The sequence below is a fragment of the Heterodontus francisci genome, chromosome 2 (genome assembly GCF_036365525.1).
Source record: "Heterodontus francisci isolate sHetFra1 chromosome 2, sHetFra1.hap1, whole genome shotgun sequence".
Taxonomy (NCBI): domain Eukaryota; kingdom Metazoa; phylum Chordata; class Chondrichthyes; order Heterodontiformes; family Heterodontidae; genus Heterodontus; species Heterodontus francisci.
Window position 1 is genome coordinate 76,008,511 of NC_090372.1, and position 25,008 is coordinate 76,033,518.

General features: G+C 42.2%; 1 protein-coding gene across 2 annotated transcripts in view; it reads left to right on the top strand.

Moving 5' to 3' along the window:
• Positions 1-25,008, top strand: part of tax1bp1b (Tax1 (human T-cell leukemia virus type I) binding protein 1b) — a 153,264-nt gene that overhangs the window by 103,284 nt on the left and 24,972 nt on the right. For both annotated transcript variants that reach the window (XM_068059371.1, XM_068059380.1), the window contains exon 13: positions 10,260-10,382. In XM_068059371.1, the coding sequence (XP_067915472.1) occupies positions 10,260-10,382 (123 nt within the window). The remainder of the gene's footprint in view (positions 1-10,259; positions 10,383-25,008) is intronic.

The following is a 25,008-nucleotide window of genomic DNA, read 5'->3' on the forward strand; positions in this document are numbered from 1 at the left end:
ATTGCAAAGCAAACTAACAGAAAAAGCCCATGAGGTTTATTCACTGTTGCCTGATGAGAGTTCAACGACTGCGATGACTAAAAATTCTATCCTGAGGGCATACAAGCTGGTACCAGAGGCATACCGCCAAAAATTCCGAACCCTCCGAATCCAGCCTGAACAAACTTATTTCAATTTTGAAAGAGTTCACATACGAACATATGAAGTAGAAGCAGGAGTAGGCCACTCGGCCCCTCAAGCCTGCTCCACCATTCAGATCATGGCGGATCTGATTGTAAACGCAACTCCATATTCCTGCCTACCCCAATAACCTTTTACCCCCTCGCTTGTCTACTTTTGTCTTAAAAATATTTAAAGACTCTACTCCCACCACCTTTTGAGGAAGAGAGTTCCAAAGACTCATGATTGTCTGAGAGAAAAAATTTCTCCTCTACTGTCTTAAATGGGTGGCCACTTATTTTTAAATAGTGACCCCCCCCTCGTTCTAAATTCTCTCATAAGAGGAAACATCCTTTCCACATTCATCTTGTCAAGACCCGTCAGAATCTTGTATGTTTCCATCAAGTTGCCTTTTACTCTTATAAACTCCAGCAGATACAAGCTTCGCCCATCCAACCTTTCATCATAAGACAACCCGCCCATTCCACGTGTTAGGCTAGTAAACCTTCTCTGAACTGCTTCCAACTTATTTACATCCTTCCTTAAATAAGGAGACCAATACTGTACACAGTCCCCTAGATGTGGTCTCACCAATGCCCTGTATAGCTGAAGCAAAACCTCCCTACTTTGGTATTCAATTCTCCTCGCAATAAATGATAACATTCTATTAGTTTTCCGAATCACTTGCTGTACCTACACACTAATCATTTACGATTCATGCACTAGGACACCCAGATCCTTCTGCATCTCCAAGCTCTGCAATCTCTCACCATTTAGATAATATTTTATTCTTCCTGCAAAAATGGACAATTTCGCATTTTCCCACATTACACTCCATTTGCCAGATCTCTGCCCACTCACTTAACCCATCTATATATGCCTTTGTAGCCTCCTTATGTCCTCTTTGCAACTTATTTTCTTACTTATCTTTGTGTCATCAGCAAATTTAGCAACCATATCTTTGGTCCCTTCATCCAAGTCATTTATATAAATGGTAAAAATTTGAGGCCCCAGCACTGATCCCTGTGGCACACGACTCGTTGCATCTTGCCAACCAGAAAATGACCCATTTATGCCTACTCTCTGTTTCCTGTTAGCTAGCCAATCATCTTTCCATGCCAAAATGTTAAGCCCTACACCGTGAGCCTTTATTTTCCTTAACCTTTAATATGGCACCTTATCAAATGCCTTCTGGAAATCGAAGTACAATACAGCCACCAGTTCCCCTTTATCCACAGCACATGTTACTTTTTCAAAGAACTCCAATGAATTGGTTAAACATGATTTCTCTTTCACAAAACCATGTTGACTCTTCCTGATTACCATGAATTTTCTAAGTGCCCTGCTATAACGGCTTTAATAATAGCTTCTAACAGTTTCCCTGTGATAGATGTTAAGCTAACTGGCCTGTAGTTCTGCTTTCTGTCTCCCTCCATTTTTGAATAAAGGAGTTACATTGTCTATTTTCCAATCTAATGGAATCTTCCCTAAATCTCGGGAATTTTGGAAAATCAAAACCAACACAGCAACTATCTCTCACTAGCCACTTATTTTAAGACCGTAGGATTAAGTCCATCAGGACCTGGGGAGTTGCCAGCCCACAGCTCCAACAGTTTGCTCAGTACCACTTCCCTGGTGATTGTAATTTTCTTGAGTTCCTCCCTCCCTTCCATTTCCTGATTTACAACTATTTCTGGGATGTTATTTGTATCCTCTATAGTGAAGACTGATGCAAAATACCTGTTCAGTTCATCTGCCATCTCCTTATTTTCCCTTATTAATTCCCCAGACTCACTTTCTATAGGACAAATGCTCACTTTGTTAACTCTTTTTTAAAATATCTATAGAAACTCTTACTATCTGTCTTTTTATTTCTCGCCAGCTTTCTCTCGTACTCTAATTTTCCCCTCCTTATTAGTCTTTGTTATTCTTTGCTGCTTTTTATATTGTGTACAATTTTCTGGCCTGTCACCCATCTTTGCACAATTATATGCTTTTTCTTTAAGTTTTAAACTATCTTTAACTTTTTTAGGTAACCACGGATGGTGGGTCCTCCCCTTGGAATTTTTCTTTCTCGATGTATTTATTCTGTGTATTCTGAAATATCCCCTTAAATGTCTGCCACTGTATCTCTGTTGACCTATCCCTTAACCTATTTTGCAGTTTGCTTTTGCTAGCTCTGCTTTCATGCCTCATAATTGCCCTTATTTATGTTTAAAATACTAGTCTAATACCCACTCTTCTCTCCCTCAAACTGAATGTAAAATTCAATCATATTACGATCGCTGCTGCATAGGGGCGCCTTCACTATGAGGTCATTCATTAATCCTATCTCGTTGCGGTGGCGCAGTGGTTAGCACCGCAGCCTCACAGCTCCAGCGACCCGGGTTCAATTCTGGGTACTGCCTGTGTGGAGTTTGCAAGTTCTCCCTGTGTCTGCGTGGGTTTCCACCGGGTGCTCCGGTTTCCTCCCACATGCCAAAGACTTGCAGGTTGATAGGTTAATTGGCCATTATAAATTGCCCCTGCTTCCAATTTTTCGTTTGTCGTTGGGTTATGATCACTGACTGCAGCAACCAAATTTCTGTTACGGCCAGATGAGGAGGGCGTCACAGGCTCCACTCTTGCCCTTCCTCTTATTTGACTGCCACAGAGTTTATTTCTTTTTAAACAGTGCCTGTACTTACCACCTCAGTGAATGTTTTACCTTTTACCTTTAATGTGATCGTGAAAGATGCAATTGGACAGGTTTTCTTGAGTTTAAACAAGAGGTGAGTTTATTATACTTAACAATCTAAACCCAATCTAAAATATTTTTTTAAAATGCTACTCATTCACACACATATTCACATGAGAATCATAAACACACACAAATAGATTACAGGTGAAAAGTAGATTTTATGGTTGGATTAGAGTCAAGAATAAATGGAAAATGAATACACAGTTTGTGAGGTTGGATGATTCGGTAGTTTTCTGGCTGAAGGTGTATTCTTGAAGTTTTGGCTGGTCAAAGTGCACTTCGTGGTTGACCCACTTGGCTCGGGGCTTTCTTGGAGGTAGACTTGTAGGTGGCTCTCTTCCCCAGTCTCTGTCTGTAGCAGTCTGTAGGCTTGGAGGGTCCACAGTTGCAGAGGGTTTTCAAACTTGTGGTGTTATCTGGCGAGAGGGAGGCAGGCACATAGTCTTTTTGCTGCTGTATATTCTGAGTAACTGGCTTGACTCCTTTGTTCAATGAAAACTCCCAGCTTTCAGAGGTGGACAGATGGTCACATGACTGCCTCAGTGTATTCTCTGGAACCTTTTAATGAGATTGAAGGTTCGGAATTGGCTCCTCAGGTTCCAGGATGCCAATATTTACTCTTGGAGGGGTTTGTTCTTCCGAAGTCAAGGCGTTGGGATTGGCTTGAATGTCGTGCCGATGAAACAATCTTCGGTAATTCAGTCACTTAAAGTAAGCCATTGTTCTGGGTCCATGCTCCTCAGACCTCTGACTCCTGTTGGGCCTTGAAATGTGAAAAGGTGCTTCAGATACAAATTGCGATGGCCATCTTGGCTGTCAGATTTGTAAAAGTTAACTGCAGGATTTTTTTTCCATTAAAAGTTTAACGTATGTTTCCAATTGATGAATTAATATTCCTTATTTGGCATATCATTTTTCTGGACACCTGCAATGTGGATAATCTTTAGGTGGCAAGGTTGCAGAAACAGGCTCCATCGAAAAAGTCTTGCATTCTAGGTTTTGAATTTCTCCATTAAGGTCAAAGGATTGTGGTCAGCATGAGCTACGGTCTCTCTATATATCCATTTTGGATATATACCTCAAAGTGTTTGAGAGCCAGCAACAGTCCCAGGGCTTCCTTCTCCACAGCAGAGTATCTCTTTTGATGTCTGCTAAACTGGTCTCTCAATGCCTAACTCATCATCTTGGAGCAGGTCACCAGCATCAACTGCCACTTTAAATGGTTTGTTAAAGTTTGGAGCTGCCAGTACCGGTTCGTTGGTTAAGATGTTTTTCAGCCTCTTGAATGCTATTTGGCACCTGCCTGACCACACTACCTTTGCTTTTTTCTGCAACAAGTCTGTCAGTGAGACAGCTATAATGTTGAAGTTTATGACAAACTTGTGGTAAAACCTACACATCCCCAAAAATTGCATTATTTTCCATTTGGTCATGGGGATGGGAAAATCTACCAGCGCCTGTACTTTTGCTTCTCTGGGTAGCACTCTCCTTGATCCACAATATGCCCTAGGTAGGTTACTTGGGCTTTAGCGAACTCGCTGCTTGCAAGATTTACCACAAAGTCAGCTGACTGTAACCTTCAGAAGAGGGCTTCTAACTGGTCCAGGTGGTTCCCCCTCCCCCCATGTGTCACTGTACATTAACAGATCATCCAGATACACTACACAGTTGGGCAGGCCAGCCACCACCCAGCCTTTGGAAGGTGGCTGGGGTATTTTTTTAATCCAAAGGGTATCACCCGTCACTAGAATAGGTCGTCTGGGGTGACAAAAGCTGAGATCTCTTTAGCTCGGGTGGTTAAGGGAACCTGCCAGTACCCTTCTAACAAGTCTACTTTGGTTGAGTAGGTGACATTTCCTATTCTATCTGTACAGTCTTCCAGGTGGGGAATTGTGTAGGAATCAGCACTGGTCACTGCATTAATCTTTCTGTGATCAATGCAGAGCCTTGTTGAGTCATCCGATTTCGACACTAGCACAACTGGGGAGCTCCAACTGCTCTGACTGGGCTCAATCAGCTTGTGCTCCAGCATATACTGCGTTTACTCTTGAGCCTGGGTCAGTTTCCTGGGACCTAGGCAATAGGAATTTTGTTTTATGGGAGGTGTCTCTCCTACATCAACATCGTGTAGGGTTAGGGCTATGCACCCTGGTTTGTCCCTGCAGATTCCTTTAAATGCCGTGAGCAGCCTTGTTTGGTCTCCCCTCTCTTCTGCATTTAAATAGGAGAGTACAGTGTCTTAATTTTCCGAACATTTCAGAGTTAACTAACTGGACAGTAGGGGATTTGCTTTGGGAATCCTCCAGGCCTCCCTCTAACTTGTCGTCACTGTCCCTTTCACGCTCTTCTTTCCTGACTGCCTGACAAGCCTGTGCTTATTTGTCCCCCGATAGGACTTTGCAAGGTTATGTGACAGTCTTGTGACACTCATTGCTGTAGTTGCTGTCTGCAGCAGGTGCATGCTCTAACCAACTAGTGAAGCTGCAGAGGAATATTACTGCTTTTACTTTCAGCCCTCCCTACTTTTGCAAAATTTAGCATTGTAGATAGATAGGTTAATTTCTGTTGGGGCGCATTTTCATTTTAATTTTTTGTGGCCCATCGTTGGGTTTGTGCATTTGTCTTTTGGGCAGCACTGTTATCCACTGTAAGCCCCTTCAACAACCCACATGTATTTTATTTAAATTCTCAACCCCAAACCCCCTCCAGTTGCTGTTGGAAGTTGGTCGTCGCGTAGCTGCTCACTGTCCTGGCCTGATTCTCGGCTGTCCCATTGCTGCTCAGTGCCGGTACCCAACCCTCATTGCATCTCTCAGCTTCTTGCCTGGAGTCTGTTGCTCTTTGCTGCCTCTGGTTTAATTTCTGTTTTTTTTATCCCTTCCCTACCCCCTCCTCATTTTTTTTAAATGTAAGAAGTGTTGTTACTGAGCTAATACAACAGGTAACAGCAATCCTATAAATGGTGACAAATGAGACCTTGCAGATTTGAAGGTGAGCTCTCCTTATGAAGATAAGCAAATACAGATTCCATCAGAGATGTTGACCCGAATGCTGCTAACAGTAAAAATATCATAAACTGGAATTGGTATGCAGTAGGTTAGGATGCAGTGATTTAAATCTTTTTCTGTACCTCAAATTGAGCCTAGATTGAAGGTCGTCTTGTCCCTTCTGCCTGTGAGGATATCCCATGAAATTATTTCAAACAGTATTATACCTTGTTCCTGGTGAGCTCTGTTCAAAACTGCACATTGTGCACAAATTCACAATCTCTTTCCGAGATATCTGGTGGGGAAGAGGATTGCAGCAGAGCTTATTAGAAAGAAGTAGACGAAACGTCACTCTACATCTAATGTGTTTTCTATCAGCCCTAGGAAAGCTTAGATAATAAAAACGAGAAATGCTGGAAATACTCAGCAGGTCTGGCAACATCTGTGGAGAGAGAGGCAGAGCTAACGTTTCAGGTCGGTGACCGTTCAGAACTGGCAAATATTAGAAATGTGAAAGGTTATAAGCAAGTAAAGTGGGGGTGGGGCAAGAGATAACAAAGGAGAAGGTGTAGATAGGACAGGGTCACAGAATAGATGACCAGAAGGTCGTGGAGCAAAGGCAAACAATATGTTAATGGTGTGTTGAAAGACAAAGCATTAGTACAGATAGGGTATTAACGGGCTGAAAATTGAACAGCCGCAAGTACAAACATTAAAAAAAAGTGGGTAAGCAAACTGAACAAATTACAAATTAAGATGAAATAAAATAAACACATAAGAATATATATAAAAAAAGAGGAACAAAATAACTAAAAATGAAAGTAAAATGGGGGGCCCGTCATGCTCTGAAATTATTGAACTGTGTTCAGTCCGGCAGGCTGTAATGTGCCTAATCGGTAAATGAGGTGCTGTTTCTCGAGCTTGCATTGATGTTCACTGGAACACTGCAGCAATCCCAGGACAGAGATGTAAGCATGAGAGCAGGGGGGAGTGTTGAAATGGCAAGCAACCGGAAGCTCGGGGTCCTGCTTGCGGTTTGCCTTTGCTCCATGACCTTCTGGTCAGCTATTCTGTGACCTTGTCCTATCTACACCATCTCCTTTATTATCTCTTGCCCCACCCCCGCTTTACTTGCTTATAACCTTTCACATTTCTAATATTTGCCTATTCTGAAGAAGGGTCACTGACCTGAAACATTAACTCTGCTTCTCATTCCACAGATGCTGCCAGACCTGCTGAGTATTTCCAGCATTTCTTGTTTTTATTTCAGATTTCCAGTATCCGCAGTATTTTGCTTTTAGGAAAGCTTAGTGCTGACATTGGCTAGTCTTTGATTTTAGGTAACCATTCAGATTTATGATAAAATAAAGAAAAATCTTCTGCCAGCTTTGATATAATCTTTCATTTCATAAAACTCTCATCTGGGAATAACATTGTGATTAAAAGCAAAGGTTGAACGATCCTGGAAGAAAAGGGTACTGTAGTTTATTTGAACTCCATGCATTCCAAGCATAAGTAAACAGGATTCAAACTCCAGGTCAGGCAGATGGTTAAGTGCAGGATATTGTGCGTGTTTCTTAAATCACAGTACTTCAAAAGTGTGTATTTCAGCCGAGTAGTGACAGCTATTACAATCTCTGCTTCATGTTCAGCCCTTAGTGGTACTTGGGTTAACTGAAACTTCATCTTTGACGTGGCAGAACATATCAAAGATTTTGCCTCCCTTATCCACACATTGAGCACTCTCAACTAACTTTGAACTTTATATAAGTGGAGTGCTGGATGAAAGGAAGCATTAGTTTCTCATATTTATCTCTAGTTGCTAAATTTCTCCATTTTCCTTTTATTTCTGAATGTATGGGCTTTTGCTTGGGTGCAATTCCATGGGATTGGTACCTGCTCACTCTCATTCCTCTTCCAAATAACTATTGTAAACCTATTTAGTAAGTCACAAAAGGCTGCTAAACAGTGGGTAGCCAAACATCGTCACCCCCAATTCTGTCCTCAGTCAATGACTGCACATGCTTTCTAGCAGAGGTCAGTGCACAACAGTCGGAAGTGTAAACTCTGGTTGACTACCCTCAATCCCCTCAGTGCTGAAGCCAGTTTTAGTTACTTTAACTAGCCACAGCCTAAGGATTGACCTGGGATCTTTCCTGGTCTGTATAATTCAGTAACATGGGTTGGTGCATTTATTCATTAAGTCTTCTGTTTTGAAAAATGTCCGGAAGGGTGTATCCCAGTAAATACAATTGGTAACGATCTTGAGGTAGAATTTCAGCGGGGGATCTCCCTATTAGCTGCCATAACTTCATCTGAAGATTCGCCAAAACCTCAAATGCTGAGCCTTAACTTCATTGTAATTTTAGTCAGAGATCAGTGAAATCCCTGAATGATTGAGAGAACCCCTGCAGAAATCAGTGCCAATGGTTTTTCTGTTCTTCCCATTCATTTCTTGAAAAGTCTTGCTCTAGACAACTGTTAAGATTTCCAAAGAGATGTTAAGATTTTGGAGTCCATGTCTGGTGAAATGTATGTATCTGGTAGATGTCAACTGACAAATTAGATACAATTGTCCTTGTTAATACTGCTGTGACCATTTATTCCATTGTGGGCATGTTGAGAGAGGTGCCAGTTGTTTCAGTGAATACTTTCCTTCGAAGAAACAGAGATCTTCATGATTCAAAAGGCACTTGCAGGGACATGGCCAAAGGGTGTTCCTACTACAATAGCTGTGATTGTATCCATTAAACTCAAAGACTTGACTTTGGAAGCTTGGATCTAATGTTGGATGAATGAATAGAATCTTAGGTTATGTGATTGGGTGGGGGGCATGGTGGAGAAAGAATACTATTAGGAAGTTATTTCTGTTTTTAGATTAGATAATAACTATATCAGGCAGTGGATGTTGTCTATATGGACTTCAGTAAAGCCTTTGACAAGGTCCCTCATGGCAGACCGGTACAAAAGGTGAAGTCACATGGGATCAGAAGTGAGCTGGCAAAATGGATACAGAACTGGCTCGGTCATAGAAGACAGAGGGTAGCAGTAGAAGGGTGCTTTTCTGAATGGAGGGCTGTGACTAGTGGTGGTCTGCATGGATCAGTGCTGGGACCTGTGCTGTTTATAGTATATATAAATGATTTGGAGGAAAATGTAGCTGGTCTGATTAGTAAGTTTGCGGACGACACAAAGGTTGGTGGAGTTGCGGATAGTGATGAGGATTGTCAGAGGATACAGCAGGATATAGAACGGTTGGAGACTTGGGCGGAGAAATGGCAGATGGAGTTTAATCTGGACAAATGTGAGGTAATGCATTTTGGAAGATCTAATACAGGTGGGAAGTATACAGTAAATGGCAGAACCCTGGGGAGTTATTGACAGGCAGAGAGATCTGGGCGTACAGGTCCACAGGTCACTGAAAGTGGCAACGCAGGTGGATAAGATAGTCAAGAAGGCATACGGCATGCTTGCCTTCATCGGTCGGGGCATAGAGTATAAAAATTGGCAAGTCATGCTGCAGCTGTACAGAACCTTAGTTAGGCCACACTGAGAATATTGTGTGCAATTTTGGTCGCCACACTACCAGAAAGACGTGGAGGCTTTGGAGAGGGTACAGAAGAGGTTTACCAGGATGTTGCCTGGTCTGGAGGGCATTAGCTATGAGGAGAGGTTGGATAAACTCGGATTGTTTTCACTGGAACGACGGAGGCGGAGGGGCGACATGATAGAGGTTTACAAAGTTATAAGCGGCATGGACAGAGTGGATAGTCAGAAGTTTTTTCCCAGGGTGGAAGAGTCAGTTACTAGGGGACATAGGTTTAAGGTGAGAGGGGCAAAGTTTAGAGGGGATGTGCGAGGCAAGTTCTTTACACAGAGGGTGGTGAGTGCCTGGAACTTGCTACCGGGGGAGGTGGTGGAAGCAGGTACAATAGTGACGTTTAAGAGGCATCTTGACAAATACATGAATAGGATGGGAATAGAGGGATATGGTCCCCGTAAGTGCAGAAGGTTTTAGTTTAGACAGGCATCAAGATCGGCGCAGGCTTGGAGGGCCAAATGGCCTGTTCCTGTGCTGTACTGTTCTTTGTTCTTTAAGAAGTATTAGAAGACATTTTGTCTTTAGCAGTAAAGCAGCTACTCCATTATCTAGTTTTTAGACACTTCATTCTATCTGCTGAAAGGATGTCTGTCCTTTGTTAGAGAAAATCTGCTCTACTTTGTTAGAATAGAATTGTGTGAACACATTGTCACTCACTTTATCAATGATTAATGTATATTGAAATAATTTAGCTGGAGCACAAAATGGGAGATGAAATAACTTACTCAAATGTACTTTCTATTGACAGTATCTTTTGTCATTTCTTCCTCAGGAAGAGAAGGAAAGAAGTCATGCTTTTGCTGAAGAACTGGCTCATATCCAGCAAAAATTAAATCAGCAGTTAAAAATAAACAACGACCTTAAACAAGAAGCTGCAGAGGACATTCAGAATAAGGTAAGACCGTTCAGCGGTGTTCAAATCAGAAAAATAATGGGTTGCTGTTCTTTGGCATACTTGTCCTTCAGCTTTGTTAGTTGGAAAATAAATGCTCAAAAAAGGCTTCTTAATTTCAGTATAATATATTTCTTTCCATTGAAAACCTTTGCACTATGGGACCTCAAATCTGCGGAAATGCAAGAATAGCAGTAGAAAGATAAATAAGTTAAATTAGTGAAATCTTTTTTCGTTATGTCACACTCATGAGAAGTGCAATGGTGAAAATACAGAACCAAACTGATGAATTGGGTGGCGCAGTGGTTAGCACTGCAGCCTCACAGCTCCAGGGACCCGGGTTCGATTCTGGGTATTGCCTGTGCGGAGTTTGCAAGTTCTCCCTGTGACCGTGTGGGTTTTCGCCGGGTGCTCCGGTTTCCTCCCACAGCCAAAGACATGCAGGTGATAGGTAAATTGGCCAGTGTAAATTGCCCCTAGTGTAGGTAGGTGGTAGGGAGTATGGAATTACTGTAGGGTTAGTATAAATGGGTGGTTGTTGGTCGGCACAGACTCGGTGTGCCGAAGGGCCTGTTTCAGTGCTGTATCTCTAAATAAATAAATAAATTATAAAAAGTTTAAACCATTTTATAAGACTGGTACATTTGCTGTCAACAAAATGGAGGACAAGTCACATGACCCACACCACCACCTGTATGAAAATACACACCCATGTCAACGAGAGCTAAAACCAATTAACCCCATCTACATGGAAATGAGACAGCTTGTTACACATGAATGTGAGCTACATACAAAATGAGCTAAAACAAAGGCAGTCCCAGAGTCCAGCTACCCTTCACCACAATAGAATGTGAACAGCCCTCATTATCACAATGGGGCAACAGAAGCTATTGAACAGCCCATCAGGAACTGAAAACTGAATTTGCATTGGGGAAAACTAACACCTGATGAGTTTAACCTTTTTAAGGTAATTGTTTTGAAGAACAAAGGGTTCTTTCCAGTTCAATCATCAACATCAGTCTGGTCTCTCTAACCACACAGTAACATCAAAAGCCATCTTGAGTTCCAGCGCAAAACTGAGAGAGACCAGTTCCAACTAACACATTTGAACCCTGCTGAGACAAGTTGAAAGCCAACTGCAGCAAAGAAAAGAGAGTGTCTTTGAAACAACTCCTCCACCTGTGAAAACTGAACTAAGAATATCAGCACCGTCTTCAAACTGAAGTGAACCGCCAGAAGTCTTCAACCCAGAAAATACAAGAAATCAGCGAACAGGCATGCAACTTTAAAACTCATCTTCTGAGAGGATCCCACAGGCTTTCCTGAAACAACCGACTTTTACACCTTGAACTCGTAACAGCTCTTATGCTTTCCCTCCGTGTCATCACCCACCTGGCCATAACAATTGGGGACTCGCCCAGGATTTTTGAAACATCAAATTAAACGAAAAATTTGGAAACAGGAGGAAAATTGACGTCTCAAACTGTGGAAAATTAAATAAACATGTTTTCTGGTACCATTCTTCTCTATGGCGCTCGAAACAAAAGAAATGGCCTCATTTAATGCTAAGGAGTTTGTGGAACAGAGAGACACATACCAGGACAAACTAAATTAATTAAATATTGAAGATTTAAAAACCTAGCTGCCCAGGTGGGAGTCACTTTCAAGCAAAAGGCAAAGAAACTGGAAATAGTGAACAATTTAGCTGACTATTTTAATCTTTCCCCTGAACCAGAAGAAGCAAGCATGGAATCTGAGTCTGAGAAAATAGCCCTAGCTAGAATGCAGCTGAGGAAAGAGGAGGTGCAGGTGCAGCTGAGGAGAGAGGAGGTTCAGGTGCAGCTGAGGAGAGAGGCTGCCGCCAGCAATTTAAACAGTATCTACAATTCGGAGCAAAATTTTGACATCATGAGGCACTCAAGACGTGTGCCAAAATTTAATGAGGTCGAGTCATCTTTTATCTCATTTGAGAAACTAGCTAATAGACTAAAATGGCCAAACGAACATTGACGTATCCTCCTACAAGTAGAATTAGTGGATAGAGCTCGTGAAGTTCTTCTGACTATGAACAAACTAAAACAGCAATTCTAAATGCATATAAGTTGGTACCCGAAGCCTATCGACAGAAATTTAGAAACACTAGGCAAAGACCTACCCAGACCTGTGTTGATTTTGGAAGAATTAAACATATGGCTTTCAATCGCTGGATACGATCTCTCAGGTTGGACCCATCATATTAAAATTTGACAGGTAATTCTATAAGAAGAAATTAAAAATAGCATCCCAGTTAATTTAAGAACCCATATTGAGGAGCAGAGAATTACAAGGGTGAGAGAAGCTGCAGCCATGGCAAATGACTATGAGCTTATTCATAAACCCTTTTCACAGGGAAAACCTTTCCGAAATAATTCCCAGAGGTTCGGAAAGGGCAGAAAATGGGAAAGTGATGAGATGGAGTGTTAGCGACAGGGAAACAAAAGGTGGACATGCAAGAAGCCCTCCACCAGTAAGGAAAGAAAATGCAGAGGGCAGGATTATATACCACAGACCTGTTGCTATTGCAAAAAAACCAGTCATGTGGAAGTTAAAGGGAAAGCTAGTTAATTTTGTAGGAGTGCAGAAGGCTAGCCAAGAAAGGTGCCCAAGCAGGTAGCAAGGCAGACGTGCCTATGGCCCTAACTGTGGTAAAGAATGCTGCCATAGGTATGGCAGAGATAGAGGAAATTCCTGAAGGCTATCAGGATTTTGTTTTTAAAGGAAAGGTGTCCCTATACGCCTCTAGTGAGACAGGCAAACCCATTGTCCTGCCTGGAGACGGCGGCCACTCACTCCCTGATGCTGTGTAAAGGAATAACCTTTCCACTAGAGAGCTCGCTAAAAGCGAAGTTCTGACAAAAGGGATTGAGGAAGGATACATGTCTTTACCCCTGTATTGGGTCCACTTGCAGTGTGACCTCATTTCTGGACCAGTTCCTGAAGGGATTGTCCCTAGTCTATCTGTGGCCAGAATAAACTTGCTACTCAATAATAATTTGGCTGGAGGTAAGGTAATAACCACATGAGGTCAGAGAGACAGAACAAATAAAGGAGGAAGTCCCTAGAATCTTTTCATCCTGTGCATAACCAGGGCCATGGCCAAGCAAGCTCCGTTAGAGAGCTGAGCCGGCAGATCAGTCCGATGAGTCTGAGGTCTGGCTGGCTGAAACATTTTTTCAAACTGGAGGGGAAGAAAAGGAGGTATACAGCAGACCTTCCTTAATTGAAGTCCAGCAGACAGACCCAGATTTAAAATAGATAGCACAGCCAGCCTATTTTGAGGCAGAGGCAGTAAAAGCAGTAGAGAAACAGAACAGTAGTGAGAACAAACTGGATGAAGAAAAGAACCCTGAAAATTCTCAAATTGAACCCCCTACTGCCATATTGGAAAACACTGAAATTCTAAGGAGGCTAGACACAATGCTTGACTATCTCTTTGAACAGCAAAGACAGGACCTAACCACATTACTCAAGGAGTTCAAGAAAGTCTGTAGGGACAAACTGGATTTCACACCCTTAACAGTACACAATGTGGATGTAGGAGCGACCCCACCAATAAAATCGAACCCCTATAGATTGAATCCCAGTAAGCTAACTCAGGTCCACCAGGAAATCCAGTACATGCTGGAAAATGATTTAATTAAACCCAGCCAGAGCAGCTGTAGCTCTCCTATTGCATTAGTTCCCAAACCTGATATTCAACCAAACTCTATTGATAACTTTAAGGTCAATACCCCGTATCGAAGACTGCATAGACCAAGTAGGAAATTCCGCCTTCATCAGTAAAATAGATTTATTGAGAGGATATTGGCAAGTTCTAATGACCCAGCAGTCAAAGGAAATCTTAGCCTTTGTCAGCCCTGATGGCTTATTTCAGTACAAAGTAATGCCATTTGGTCTGAAAAATGCCCCAGCCATGTTTCAAGGATTAATGAACCAGGCGGTAGCTAAACTGTTGTTTACTTCGATGACTTGTTAGTTTCCAGGAACACCTGGGAAGAGCATTTAAGTCATTTAAGGGAACTCCTTAAAGGTCTAAAGAAGGCACACCTAGTGGCCCACTTGGCAAAAAGCAAATTTGCTAAAGCCAAAGCTTTATTTACCCATTGTAGAAAAGGTCGAGTGTTGCCAAGGGCAGCAAAAGTGCAAGCCCTGATAGAGTTGTCCATTCCAAAACCAGGTGGGAAATCATGCATTTCTTGGCAATGTGTGGGTTCTACCGTAAATTTGTTTTCCGATTTCAGCACCTTAGCTGCTCTCAACGGACCTGCTGAAGAAAAGTACATAAGTAGCGTGGTCAGAGCAGTGCCAGCTAGAATTCGAAAAGTTGAAGGCAACTTTAACAAACGACCCAATATTAGCAGCCCCAAACCCGCGACCTCTACCACTAGAAGAACAAGGGCAGCAGACGCAAGGGAACGCCACCACCCTCTAAGTCACACACCATTCTGATTTGGAATTGCTGTTCCTGCACTGTCACCGGGTCGTAATCCTGGAACTCCCTCCCTAATAGCATTGTTGGTCTACCTACACCACATGCAGTGCAGTGGTTCAAGAAGGTACCTCATCACTACCTTCTCAAGGGCAATTGGGGATGGGCAATAAATGCTGTCCTTTCAGCAACGCTCACATCCCATGAACAAATAGAAAAAGGCAACTAATAGCAGTAGGAGATTCCATGAAAATCCCAGTCTTAGCCATAGTAGAGCAAAGCTGAAAGTGCAAGAAACATGCTGGTGTTTCATGTGTCTTCAGTCAGACTCTGAAGTGGACAATCCAACTTAACCTTTTCAGGTGGCCCAGCATCATGGAGACCAGTATCCAACCATTTTGGTTTGTGCCACGTGACAAACATCAGCTGAGTGCACTGGGCACAATAAAGACTGTGGGCCCTGACAGCATCCTGGCGATTGCATAAGTAGTAGCCTCTCCCCTAGCCAAGCTGTTACAGTGCAGCTTTGACATGGCATCTCACTGATGATGTGGAAGATTGCCCAGGTATGTCCATCCTTCAAGAACAAGATAAATTACACCCTGTCAGCCTCTTTCCAATTATTAGTAAAGTGATGTCACGCATCATCAAAAGTGCCATGAAGCGGCATCTACTAATCAACAAGCTGCTCACCAGTGTTCAGTTTGAGCTCTGCCATGAATACAACATAGATTATTTCAACAGGAGACTCCAACCGAATGTACATTGAGAATGGCTAAATATAGTAAAGGAAAAATGTACATAACTTCTTCATAGTGTGTTGGGAAGCCACTAGAGGCAACTGTGCAATAATCACAAGTAGGTGATCTTGATAACCTCTAACTGAAGTCATGGTTCCTTAGGCAGGAGTTATTGGGCTGCTATTTTATTCTCGACCTTCACCTTTAATGTGGCCTAAATAGCTTACTTTGGTTTTGGCAAATTTGCTTTTTGCCAAGTGGGCCACTAGGTGTGCCTTCTTCAGACTTTTAAGGAGTTCCCTTAAATGATTTAAATGCTCTTCTCAGGTGTTCCTGGAAACTAACAAGTCATCAAAGTAAACAACAGTTAATAAGCTAGCTGCCACCTGGTTCATCAATCCTTGAAACATGGCTGGGGTATTTTTCAGACCAAATGGCATTACTTTGCACTGAAATAAGCCATCAGGGGCGACAAAGGCTATGAATCTCTCAACAGCTGCCATTAGTTAGACTAGCCCATGCACATTTGGGTTTTTTAATTATTTGTATGGCAAGTTGCTGAACGTGCGAGCTGATAACCGGGCAATAGGGAAATTGGCATCTGGGACCTGAGGAAACAGGGCAAGCAACTGTGTAGCATCTTAATTCCAAAAACCTTCAATCTGATTGGTTAACAGTCCAAGACTGAAAAGAAAGTGTATATTGGAGTGGGTGAATTCGATGTCAAAAACCAGGTATAGAGAGAGCGAAAAAGAGACAGGAAAAATTATTTTTTATCGTGTTAAATTTTACATTTTTTAAATCTCCAACAATTAGAATCTGAAAGAATGAGACTTCACAACAAATTGGAGTAGATTAAATCAGTTGTGGCCAAATGAAATGTAACCTTTAAAAGCATGATGCCTGAGCATGGAGGAATCCAGCATGCATGGATTAAACCTGTTCGACTTTACCTTGATAATGATTTCATGTGACATGAAAAAGACCAGATTCCAGAAACTTTGCAGGGAGATGGGTGAAGGGAACACAGAGGTTAAAAAGAGGAAGTCGTTAATTCTTTAAGAATGCATTAGAAAGATGGCAACGGATAAAGAGAAACCTGGCAATAAGCATGGCTGTAGGTGCTGAACAGTAAAGTAGAGTACAGTTGAAAATTGCAGAAGAAGCCAAAAAGCTGAAACTAAAAATGAATATAAAGCAGTTCATATCAATTACTATTGCTAACTATTTATTAGAGAAAGCGCTACTAACATGCCCTCCATAATCAGAAATAATCCAAGTAGGATGACTTCAATATCAATACTAGCTTTTACACTGCAGGCCAGGTCTCTGGAGCGTGGCCTAAATACACTGTTTATGTTTTATATTACTGCCAGTGCTTGTATATGTAGAACAAGTGTACGCTGGCTGTGCCTGTGTGGCCAGTGTCCACACATGAAATATACACATCATGACTTCTTCATAGTGAATTGCTTCTTGCACCTATGTGCTATTGTCTGGGTGCCATTGTGTGTCAGCTGTGGCACAGTGGGTAGCACGCTCACCTTTGATTCAGAAGGTTGTGGGTTCAAGTTCCATTCCAGGAGCGCAAATATCAAGGCTGACACTCCAGTGTAGTACTGAGGGAGTGCTTCACTGTTGGACGTGCTGTGTCTCAAGTGAGAACTTAAACAGAGGCACCATCTGCCCCCTTGTAATATCTCGGGGCATAAAAGATCCTGTGGCACTATGTTGAAGAAGAGGCCCCATAGAATAGGGTAGTTAGCCCTGGTGTCCTGCTCGCTGCTGTTCCCTCAATCAACATCACGAGCAGATTATCTGGTCATTATCATGTTGCTGTTGGAATTTGCTGCACGCTGATGTGACTCCTCAGATACTGAAGCAGTCCATGTAGAAATGCAGCAAGACCTGGACAATATCCAGGCTTGGGCTGATGTGGCAAGTAACATTCGCACCACGCCAGTGCCAGGCAATGACCATCTCCAACAAGAGAGAATCTAACCATCTCCCCTTGACATTCAACGGCTTTACCATCACTGAATCCCCCACTATCAACATCCTAGGGGCTACCATTGACCAGAAACTGAACTGGAGTAGCAATGTAAATACCATGGCTACAAGAGCAGGTCAGAGGCTAGGAATCCTGAGGCGAGTAACTCGCCTCCTGATTCCCCCAAAGCCTGTCCACCATCTACAAGGCACAAGTCAGGAGTGTGATGGAATACTCTCCACCTGCCTGGACGGGTGCAGCTCCAACAACACTCAAGAAGCTCAACACCATCCAGGACAAAGCAGCCCGCTTGATTGGTACACCACCTACAAACATTCACTTCCTCCACCACCGACGCACAGTGGCAGCAGTGTGTACCATCTACAAGATGCACTGCAGCAATGCACCAATGCTCCTTAGACAGCACCTTCCAAACCTGCGATGTCTACCAAATAGAAGGACAAGGGCAGCAAATATGTGGGAACACCACCACCTGCAAGTTCCCCTCCAAGTCACACACCATCCTGACTTGCAACTATATCCCTGTTCCTTCACCATCGCTGGGTCAAAATCCTGGAACTCCCTTCCTAACAGCACCCCAAATGGACTGCAGCAGTTCAAGAAGGCAGCTCACTACCACCTTCTCAAGGGCAATTGGGGATGGGCAATAAATGCTGGCATAGCCAGTGACGCCCACATCCCATGAATGAATAAAAAAAAAATTGACTGCTGTGTTTCCTACATGACAACAGTGACTGCACTTCAAAAGTACCTCATCGCTTCTTTGGCTGATGAACATCTTGTGGTCATTAAAGGTGCCAAATAAGTCTGTCTTTCCTTTCACGAGAGGCATTGTGCTGCTGCCTAGGTCGGCCAAGTTTATATTTTATAAAAAAAAAAGGGAACTTTTGTGTTGCCCAATAATTAAATATTTAATGAGGTGAGTGTGTTTTTATTCATGCTTGGAGTGTGGGCATTGTTGCCTATCCCTCATGTCCCTGAACCTCAGTGGCTTACTAAACTACTTCAGGGAGCACTCAAGAGTCGATCATGGTTTGGGCTCAAGTCACATTAATGCCAGAGCAGATAAGGACAACTGTTTCCTTTTTCTAAAGGACATTGGTGAACCAGTTTTCCCAATAACTTCATGGTCACTTTTTTATTGATGCCTTTTTTTTTAGGAACGTGCAGCATAGGAACAAGTGTAGGCCAAACAGCCCCTCGAGCCTATGCTGCCATTCCGTGCGATCATGGCTGATCTGCATACACCTGCCTTTGCCCCTTATCCCTTAATACTTTTGGCTAACAAAAATCTATCTTTCCGATTGTAAAATTTACAATTGAGCTAGCGTCAATTGCCACTTGCGGAAGAGAGTTCCAAACTTCTGCCACTCTTTCTTAAAGATAAAAAGAAAAACTTGTATTTATATAGCACTTTTCATGACCACTGGACGTCCCAAAGTGCTTTACAGCCAATGATGTGCTTTTGAATTGTCATCGTCATAGAGAGATACAGCACTGAAACAGGCCCTTCGGCGCACTGAGTCTGTGCCGAACAACAACCACCCATTTATACTAATCCTACATTAATCCCATATTCCCTACCACATTCCCACCATTCTCCTACCACCTACCTACACTGGGGGCAACTTACAATGGCCAATTTTACCTATCAACCTGCAAGTCTTTGGCTGTGGGAGGAAACCGAAGCACCCGGCGGAAACCCACACAGTCACAGGGAGAACTCCGCACGGCAGTACCCAGAGCCGAACCCGGGTCGCTGGAGTGTGAGGCTGCGGTGCTAACCACTGCGCCACTGTGCCGCCCACTGTAATCACTTTGTGTGTAGAAATGGTTTCTTATTTCACTCCTGAAAGCTCTAGCTCTAATTTTTAGACTATGTCCTTAGTCCTAGTTCTCCAACCAGCGGAAATAGTTTCTCCCCAACTACCCTATTGGTTCCCCTTAATATCTTGAAGACTTTAATCAAATCACCCTTAACCTTCTAAATTCCAGGGAATACAATCCTACTTTATGTAATCTCTCCAAGTAATTGAAACCTTGGAATCCAGGTAACTTTCTGGTCACTTGCACTCCCTCCGATGCCAATATATCCTTCCTAAGGTGTGGTGCCTAGAACGGCACTCAGTACTCCAGGTGTGGTCTAACCAGGCCTTTGTATAGTTGAAGCATCTCTTCTACTTCCTTGCATTCCAGTCCTCTCGATATAAAGGCCAGAATTCCATTACTCTTTTTGATCATTTTCTGTATCTGTTTGACATTTTAATGATTTTGTGTACTTGGACCCCCAAGTCTCTTTGGACCTCCAGGGTTTGTAGCTTTTCACCATTTAGAAAGTACCCTGTTCTGTCCATTTATGGGCCAAATTGCATGATATCACATTTGCCTACATTGAAAACCATTTGCCATAGTTTTGCCCATTCACTTAACCAATGTCTTTTTCTAATTTTATGCTTTCATCTACACTGCTTACAATGCCACCTATCATTGTGTCATTGGCAAATTTGGATATATGTGTTTCTATTCCATTGTCTTAAGTTGTTAATTAAATGTGATGAATAGTTGAGGCCCCAACACCAATCCTTGCTGTTACTAATATCAAAGCAAAATACTGCAGATGCTGGAAATCTGAAATAAAAACAAGAAATGTTCGAAATACTCAGCAGGTCTGATAGCATCTGTGGAGAGAGAAGCAGAGTTAACGTTTCAGGTCAGTGACCATTCTTCAGAACTGGCAAATATTAGAAATGTAAAAGTTTATAAGCAAGTAAAGTGGGGGTGGGGCAAGAGATAACAAAGGAGAAGGTGTAGATAGGAAAGGTCACAGAATAGCTGACCAGGAGGTCATGGAGCAAAGGCAAACAATATGTTAATGGTATGTTGAAAGACAAAGCATTAGTACAGATAGGGTGTTAACAGACTGAAAATTGGACAGCAGCAAGTATAAACATGAAAAAAAAGTGGGTAAGCAAACTGAACAAACTAAGATGAAATAAAATAAACAAAAAATAAATTTAAAAAAGAGAAAAAAAAACTAAAAGTAAAATGGGGGGCCCATCATGCTCTGAAATTATTGAACTCAATGTTCAGTCCGGCAGGCTGTAGTGTGTCTAATCGGTAAATGAGATGCTGTTCCTCGAGCTTGTGTTGATGTTCACTGGAACACTGCAGCAATCCCAGGACAGAGATGTGAGCATGAGAGCAGGGGGAAGTGTTGAAATGGCAATCAACCGGAAGCTCAGGGTCATGCTTGCAGACTGAGCGGAGGTGTTCCACAAAGCGGTCACCCATCTGTGTTTGGTCTCCCCAATGTAGAGGAGACCATATTGTGAGCAGCGAATATAGTATACTACATTGAAAAAAGTACAAATAAATTGCTGCTTCACCTGAAAGGGGGGGGGAATCCTCGGTTGAGGAAAAAGGAAGACATATCAGAAGCACTGTCATGGAACGTAGCCTCATCAGAGCAGATGCGTCGGAGATGGAGAAACTGGGACAATGGAATGGAGTCCTTACAGGAGGCAGGATGTGAAGAAGTGTAGTCGAGATAGCTGTGGGAGTCAGTGGGCTTATAATGGATATTAGTAGATGACCTATCCCCAGAGATGGAGGAAGGGAAGTGTCGAAGATGGACCATGTAAAGGTGAGAGAAGGGTGGAAATTAGAAGCAAAGGTCAGAGGGAAGTGAAGGGGAAGAAGGATCTGGAGGAGCATTAGTCCCCATCAGCTGCTGGAGCTTGCGTTCCTTGACATCTGAAAGGAAGAAAAAAAGTTTTTTGTTGATGCATCGGATGAGACGAAGGATGAAATGAAAGTGCGGAGTAGAACAGCTTTGAGATCAGGTGAGGCAGTGCTGCTGGAGAGAGAGGTTCAGTGTGTACATGTGGTAGTGCATAGCACTGAGTGTAGATCCCAGAATATGGCGAGAATAGCAGTCCGAGGAATGTCGTATTTCTCGGAGATACCTGTAATCCTGGGTGGATTCAAAACATGATGGGTGAAACTGCAGTTGGAATCCACGTGGAATAAGTCGGAGCTGGAGATGGCCACTGAGGAAGGAGATGTGGCTGTGAAAGTGAGTTTTGCTAGACACTTTATCAAACACCAGGGGGGAAATAGAAAGCAATGAAGGTGAGCAAGGTAAAAAAGACAAACGAAAATCCCTTCGGAGAGAAGAGCAGAACTTCTTCAAGGTCGGCATTCCTGGAAGAGAAGTGGCAGTGAATTAAACACTAAAATAAAAGCTTTGCTGTTACTACTTTCTTTATTTCTCCCATTACGACTCCCTTTTTGGCTCTGCCCCACCAACTCTTTTGTTATTTCATGTCTCCAACTTCCGCCCTATCACAGACCTTCCCTTTTGTTCTTTTTCCACCCTCCTCCATTTGACCTACTTAAAACCTATTCGATTTCTAACTTTTCCCAGTTCTGATGAAGGGTCATCAACCTGAAACATTAACTCTGTTTCTGTCTCCACAGATGCTGCCGAGACCTGCTGAGTATTTCCAGCATTTTCTGTTTTTATTTCAGTCTTAATATGTGTTCACTAAGTGGGCATTTTATATATGTAAAAGATGATCATTATAATAGATAAACTAAAACTGTGCCACTGCTTCAAATTGTACACTTTACAGACCAGGGAGATATAAGTTTAATCTAATAAAAGAAAAGTTTGAGTTTGATGTCCAGAAGTTCTTCACCCAAAGTATAGTCAATATGTAGAATGGATATCTGGGTTGGATAAGGCAATGGATGCAATATTTCTGAAATCAATTAAAGAAACAGTTTTATACAATGATGGGTGAACTGTAAGTCCTTTTTATCTGAATGGGCCAAATGACCTTCCTGCTTTGTATCTAACTTATGGTCCCTCGGTAAATGCAATCCTGGAACAGCCATTCATTTTCTCTAGTCACAAGTAATCTTGTCCTGTTACTGCAAAATTGAATTCAAAAAGTTATTTTATATAAAAAAAAATATTTTGCATATTCTTTGGTTATTTAAATGCATACACAAGTGACACGTTATTTCATGCAGCATGGATAACGTGAGCTAATAGGAACATCCCTGTCATAGTCAAAATATTCCAAAATCTAGTTACTTCTATTATGCAGATACTGCATAATTCATGTTTGCCTATCTATAGAGTATATAATTCAAAGTTAAAAGAAACAAATACTGTGGTATAAGAAAAGTTCTGTGTAAACTTGCACAATTATAGAGAATTGTCAGAATTAAGCTGGTGCAATCTTCTGGGAATATGTTTTTTTTTTAAAAGGTCTGATCTAGGATTGTCTGAGGGATCTGTCTTAAGTTCTTGTTTCTTTTGACATTGTGATTAATTTGCATGCAAAGAAGAAACAGATGATTGAGCAAGTTAAACTTGTCCAGGAAACCTTTTAAATAGCGTCACAATAATGTGCATGGAATTCAGCCAGTTTTGATTCCAGCAATCAGAGTACAAATTCTGGCTAGCGTCACCTAAACAAATCTGGTTATTTGAGATCACTTTTAAAGTGGATTGTGCACAAAACTGATGGAGTGGAGGAGAGAGTATTTGAAAGACCGCCATCCGGGAAATTAAACTGGGTATTGGGTCACAAGGAATAATTTTTGGAACATTCCCAAAAGGGATGTAAGTAAATATCATAATGATCTTGTGTGTGTTTTAAGCAATATAAATTGGAAACAAAATCCATTAAAAGCAGCAAAAATATAATGTGATAAAAATGCTGTAATTTGTTTGGAATCCAATGCCCCTTGATAGGCATTTATTGAAATTGCCAAATATTCTTTTTATCTTCCTAGAAAGGAAGTATCAGTTGATAATTTCTGTAGTATACTGTTAAAGATGTTCCATTTGAGATGTAGACATCTCATCTAGCTCCTAGGTTTTTCAGATGAAAACCTCAAGTGGATGAATTTAATTTTAAATCTCCATATTAATTTGTATCAAACTTTAATTGCCCTAAATTCATAAGTCAATATTTTACATTCAAGCCACAGTACTCTGTCCTTTTTTATTTACTTAGTCTGAAAAATATTTGTGTGGTTGTGAATTACTGGGTTATGACACTTAGGTCCTGCAGTAGTTTAGCAGGTAAATGCACTGTCATGTGATGCTGGTCTAGCCAGGAAGCTGCAAATTTTGTGAAAAACATGCAAATTTGGAGAAATAATGGCAGTTTTGAAAGGGAGCGGAACAGGACCTGAGGAGAGGGAATCATTTATGTAGCCAACCTTCCAGGATGCAAACAAGAGCTTTATCAATAAAAAATGAATTTGACACTGAGCCACAAAAGGAGATAATCAGGACAGATAACCAAAAGCTTGATCAAAGAGGTAGGCTTTAAGGAGCATCTTCAAGGAGGCAAGAGGGGTAGGGAGGGAATTCCAGAGTTTGGGCCAAGACAGCTAAAAGCACGGCTGCTGATGATGGGACGATTAAGATCAGGGGTGCAGAGGGGTTTGAAGGGAGATTTGATTGAAATGTACAAAATTGTGGGGGGCCTGGACAGAGTGGATGTGAAGGGCTTATTTACCTTAGCACAGAGGTCAGTAACTAAGAAGCATATATTTATTTGTTTGGTAGAAAGATTAGAGGGGAGATGAGGAAAAATATTTGCACCCAGAGGGTGGTAGGGGTCTGGAACTCTGCCTGAAAGGGTAGTAGAGGCTGAAACCCTCAACTCATTTAAAAGGCATCTGGATATGCACCTCAAGTGCTGTAACCTGCAGGGCTACGGACCAAATGCTGGAAGATGGGATTAGGCTGGGTGGCTCATTTTTCAGCTGGCGCAGACACAATGGGCTAAGTGGTCTCTTTCTGTGCCATAAACTTTCTATGATTCTATGAAATCTGTCATCACTCCTCTCCTCAAAATAACACCCTTGACCCATCTGTCCTTGCAAACTAACACACCATCTCTCATCTCCCTGTCCCTTCCAAATCTGCAGATGTGCTGTCATTTTCCAAATTTGTGCCCAGCTTTCCTCCAATTCCATGTTTGCATCCCTCCAATCTGGTTTCCGCCCTGGCCACAGTAGTGAAACAGTCCTGATCAAAGTAGTGAAACAGCTGTTAGCAAAGTCAGTGAATGGCAAGATAGGCACAGAGGAAAGCTGTATACTTATCTATAAGAGTCAAGCCTTGGACAGTAGCAGGAGAAGCAGTCGGAAGGTCGAGGAGTACAGCAGTGTTAGGATAGGGATTTGGGAAGGCAGGGTACCCAAGAGGGGAGAAATGAAAGGAAGCATAACAACAGGAGAAAAGGTTCTAGGAGGGCTAGAGGAAAAGAAGTAAAACAAAGGAGGAAAATAATAAAGTGGAAATAGAAGCGATAGGCTCTGGGCCGGAGCAGCAGCTGAAGTGTGCATGTAAATGGACACAGGGAAATCTTTAGCATTAAA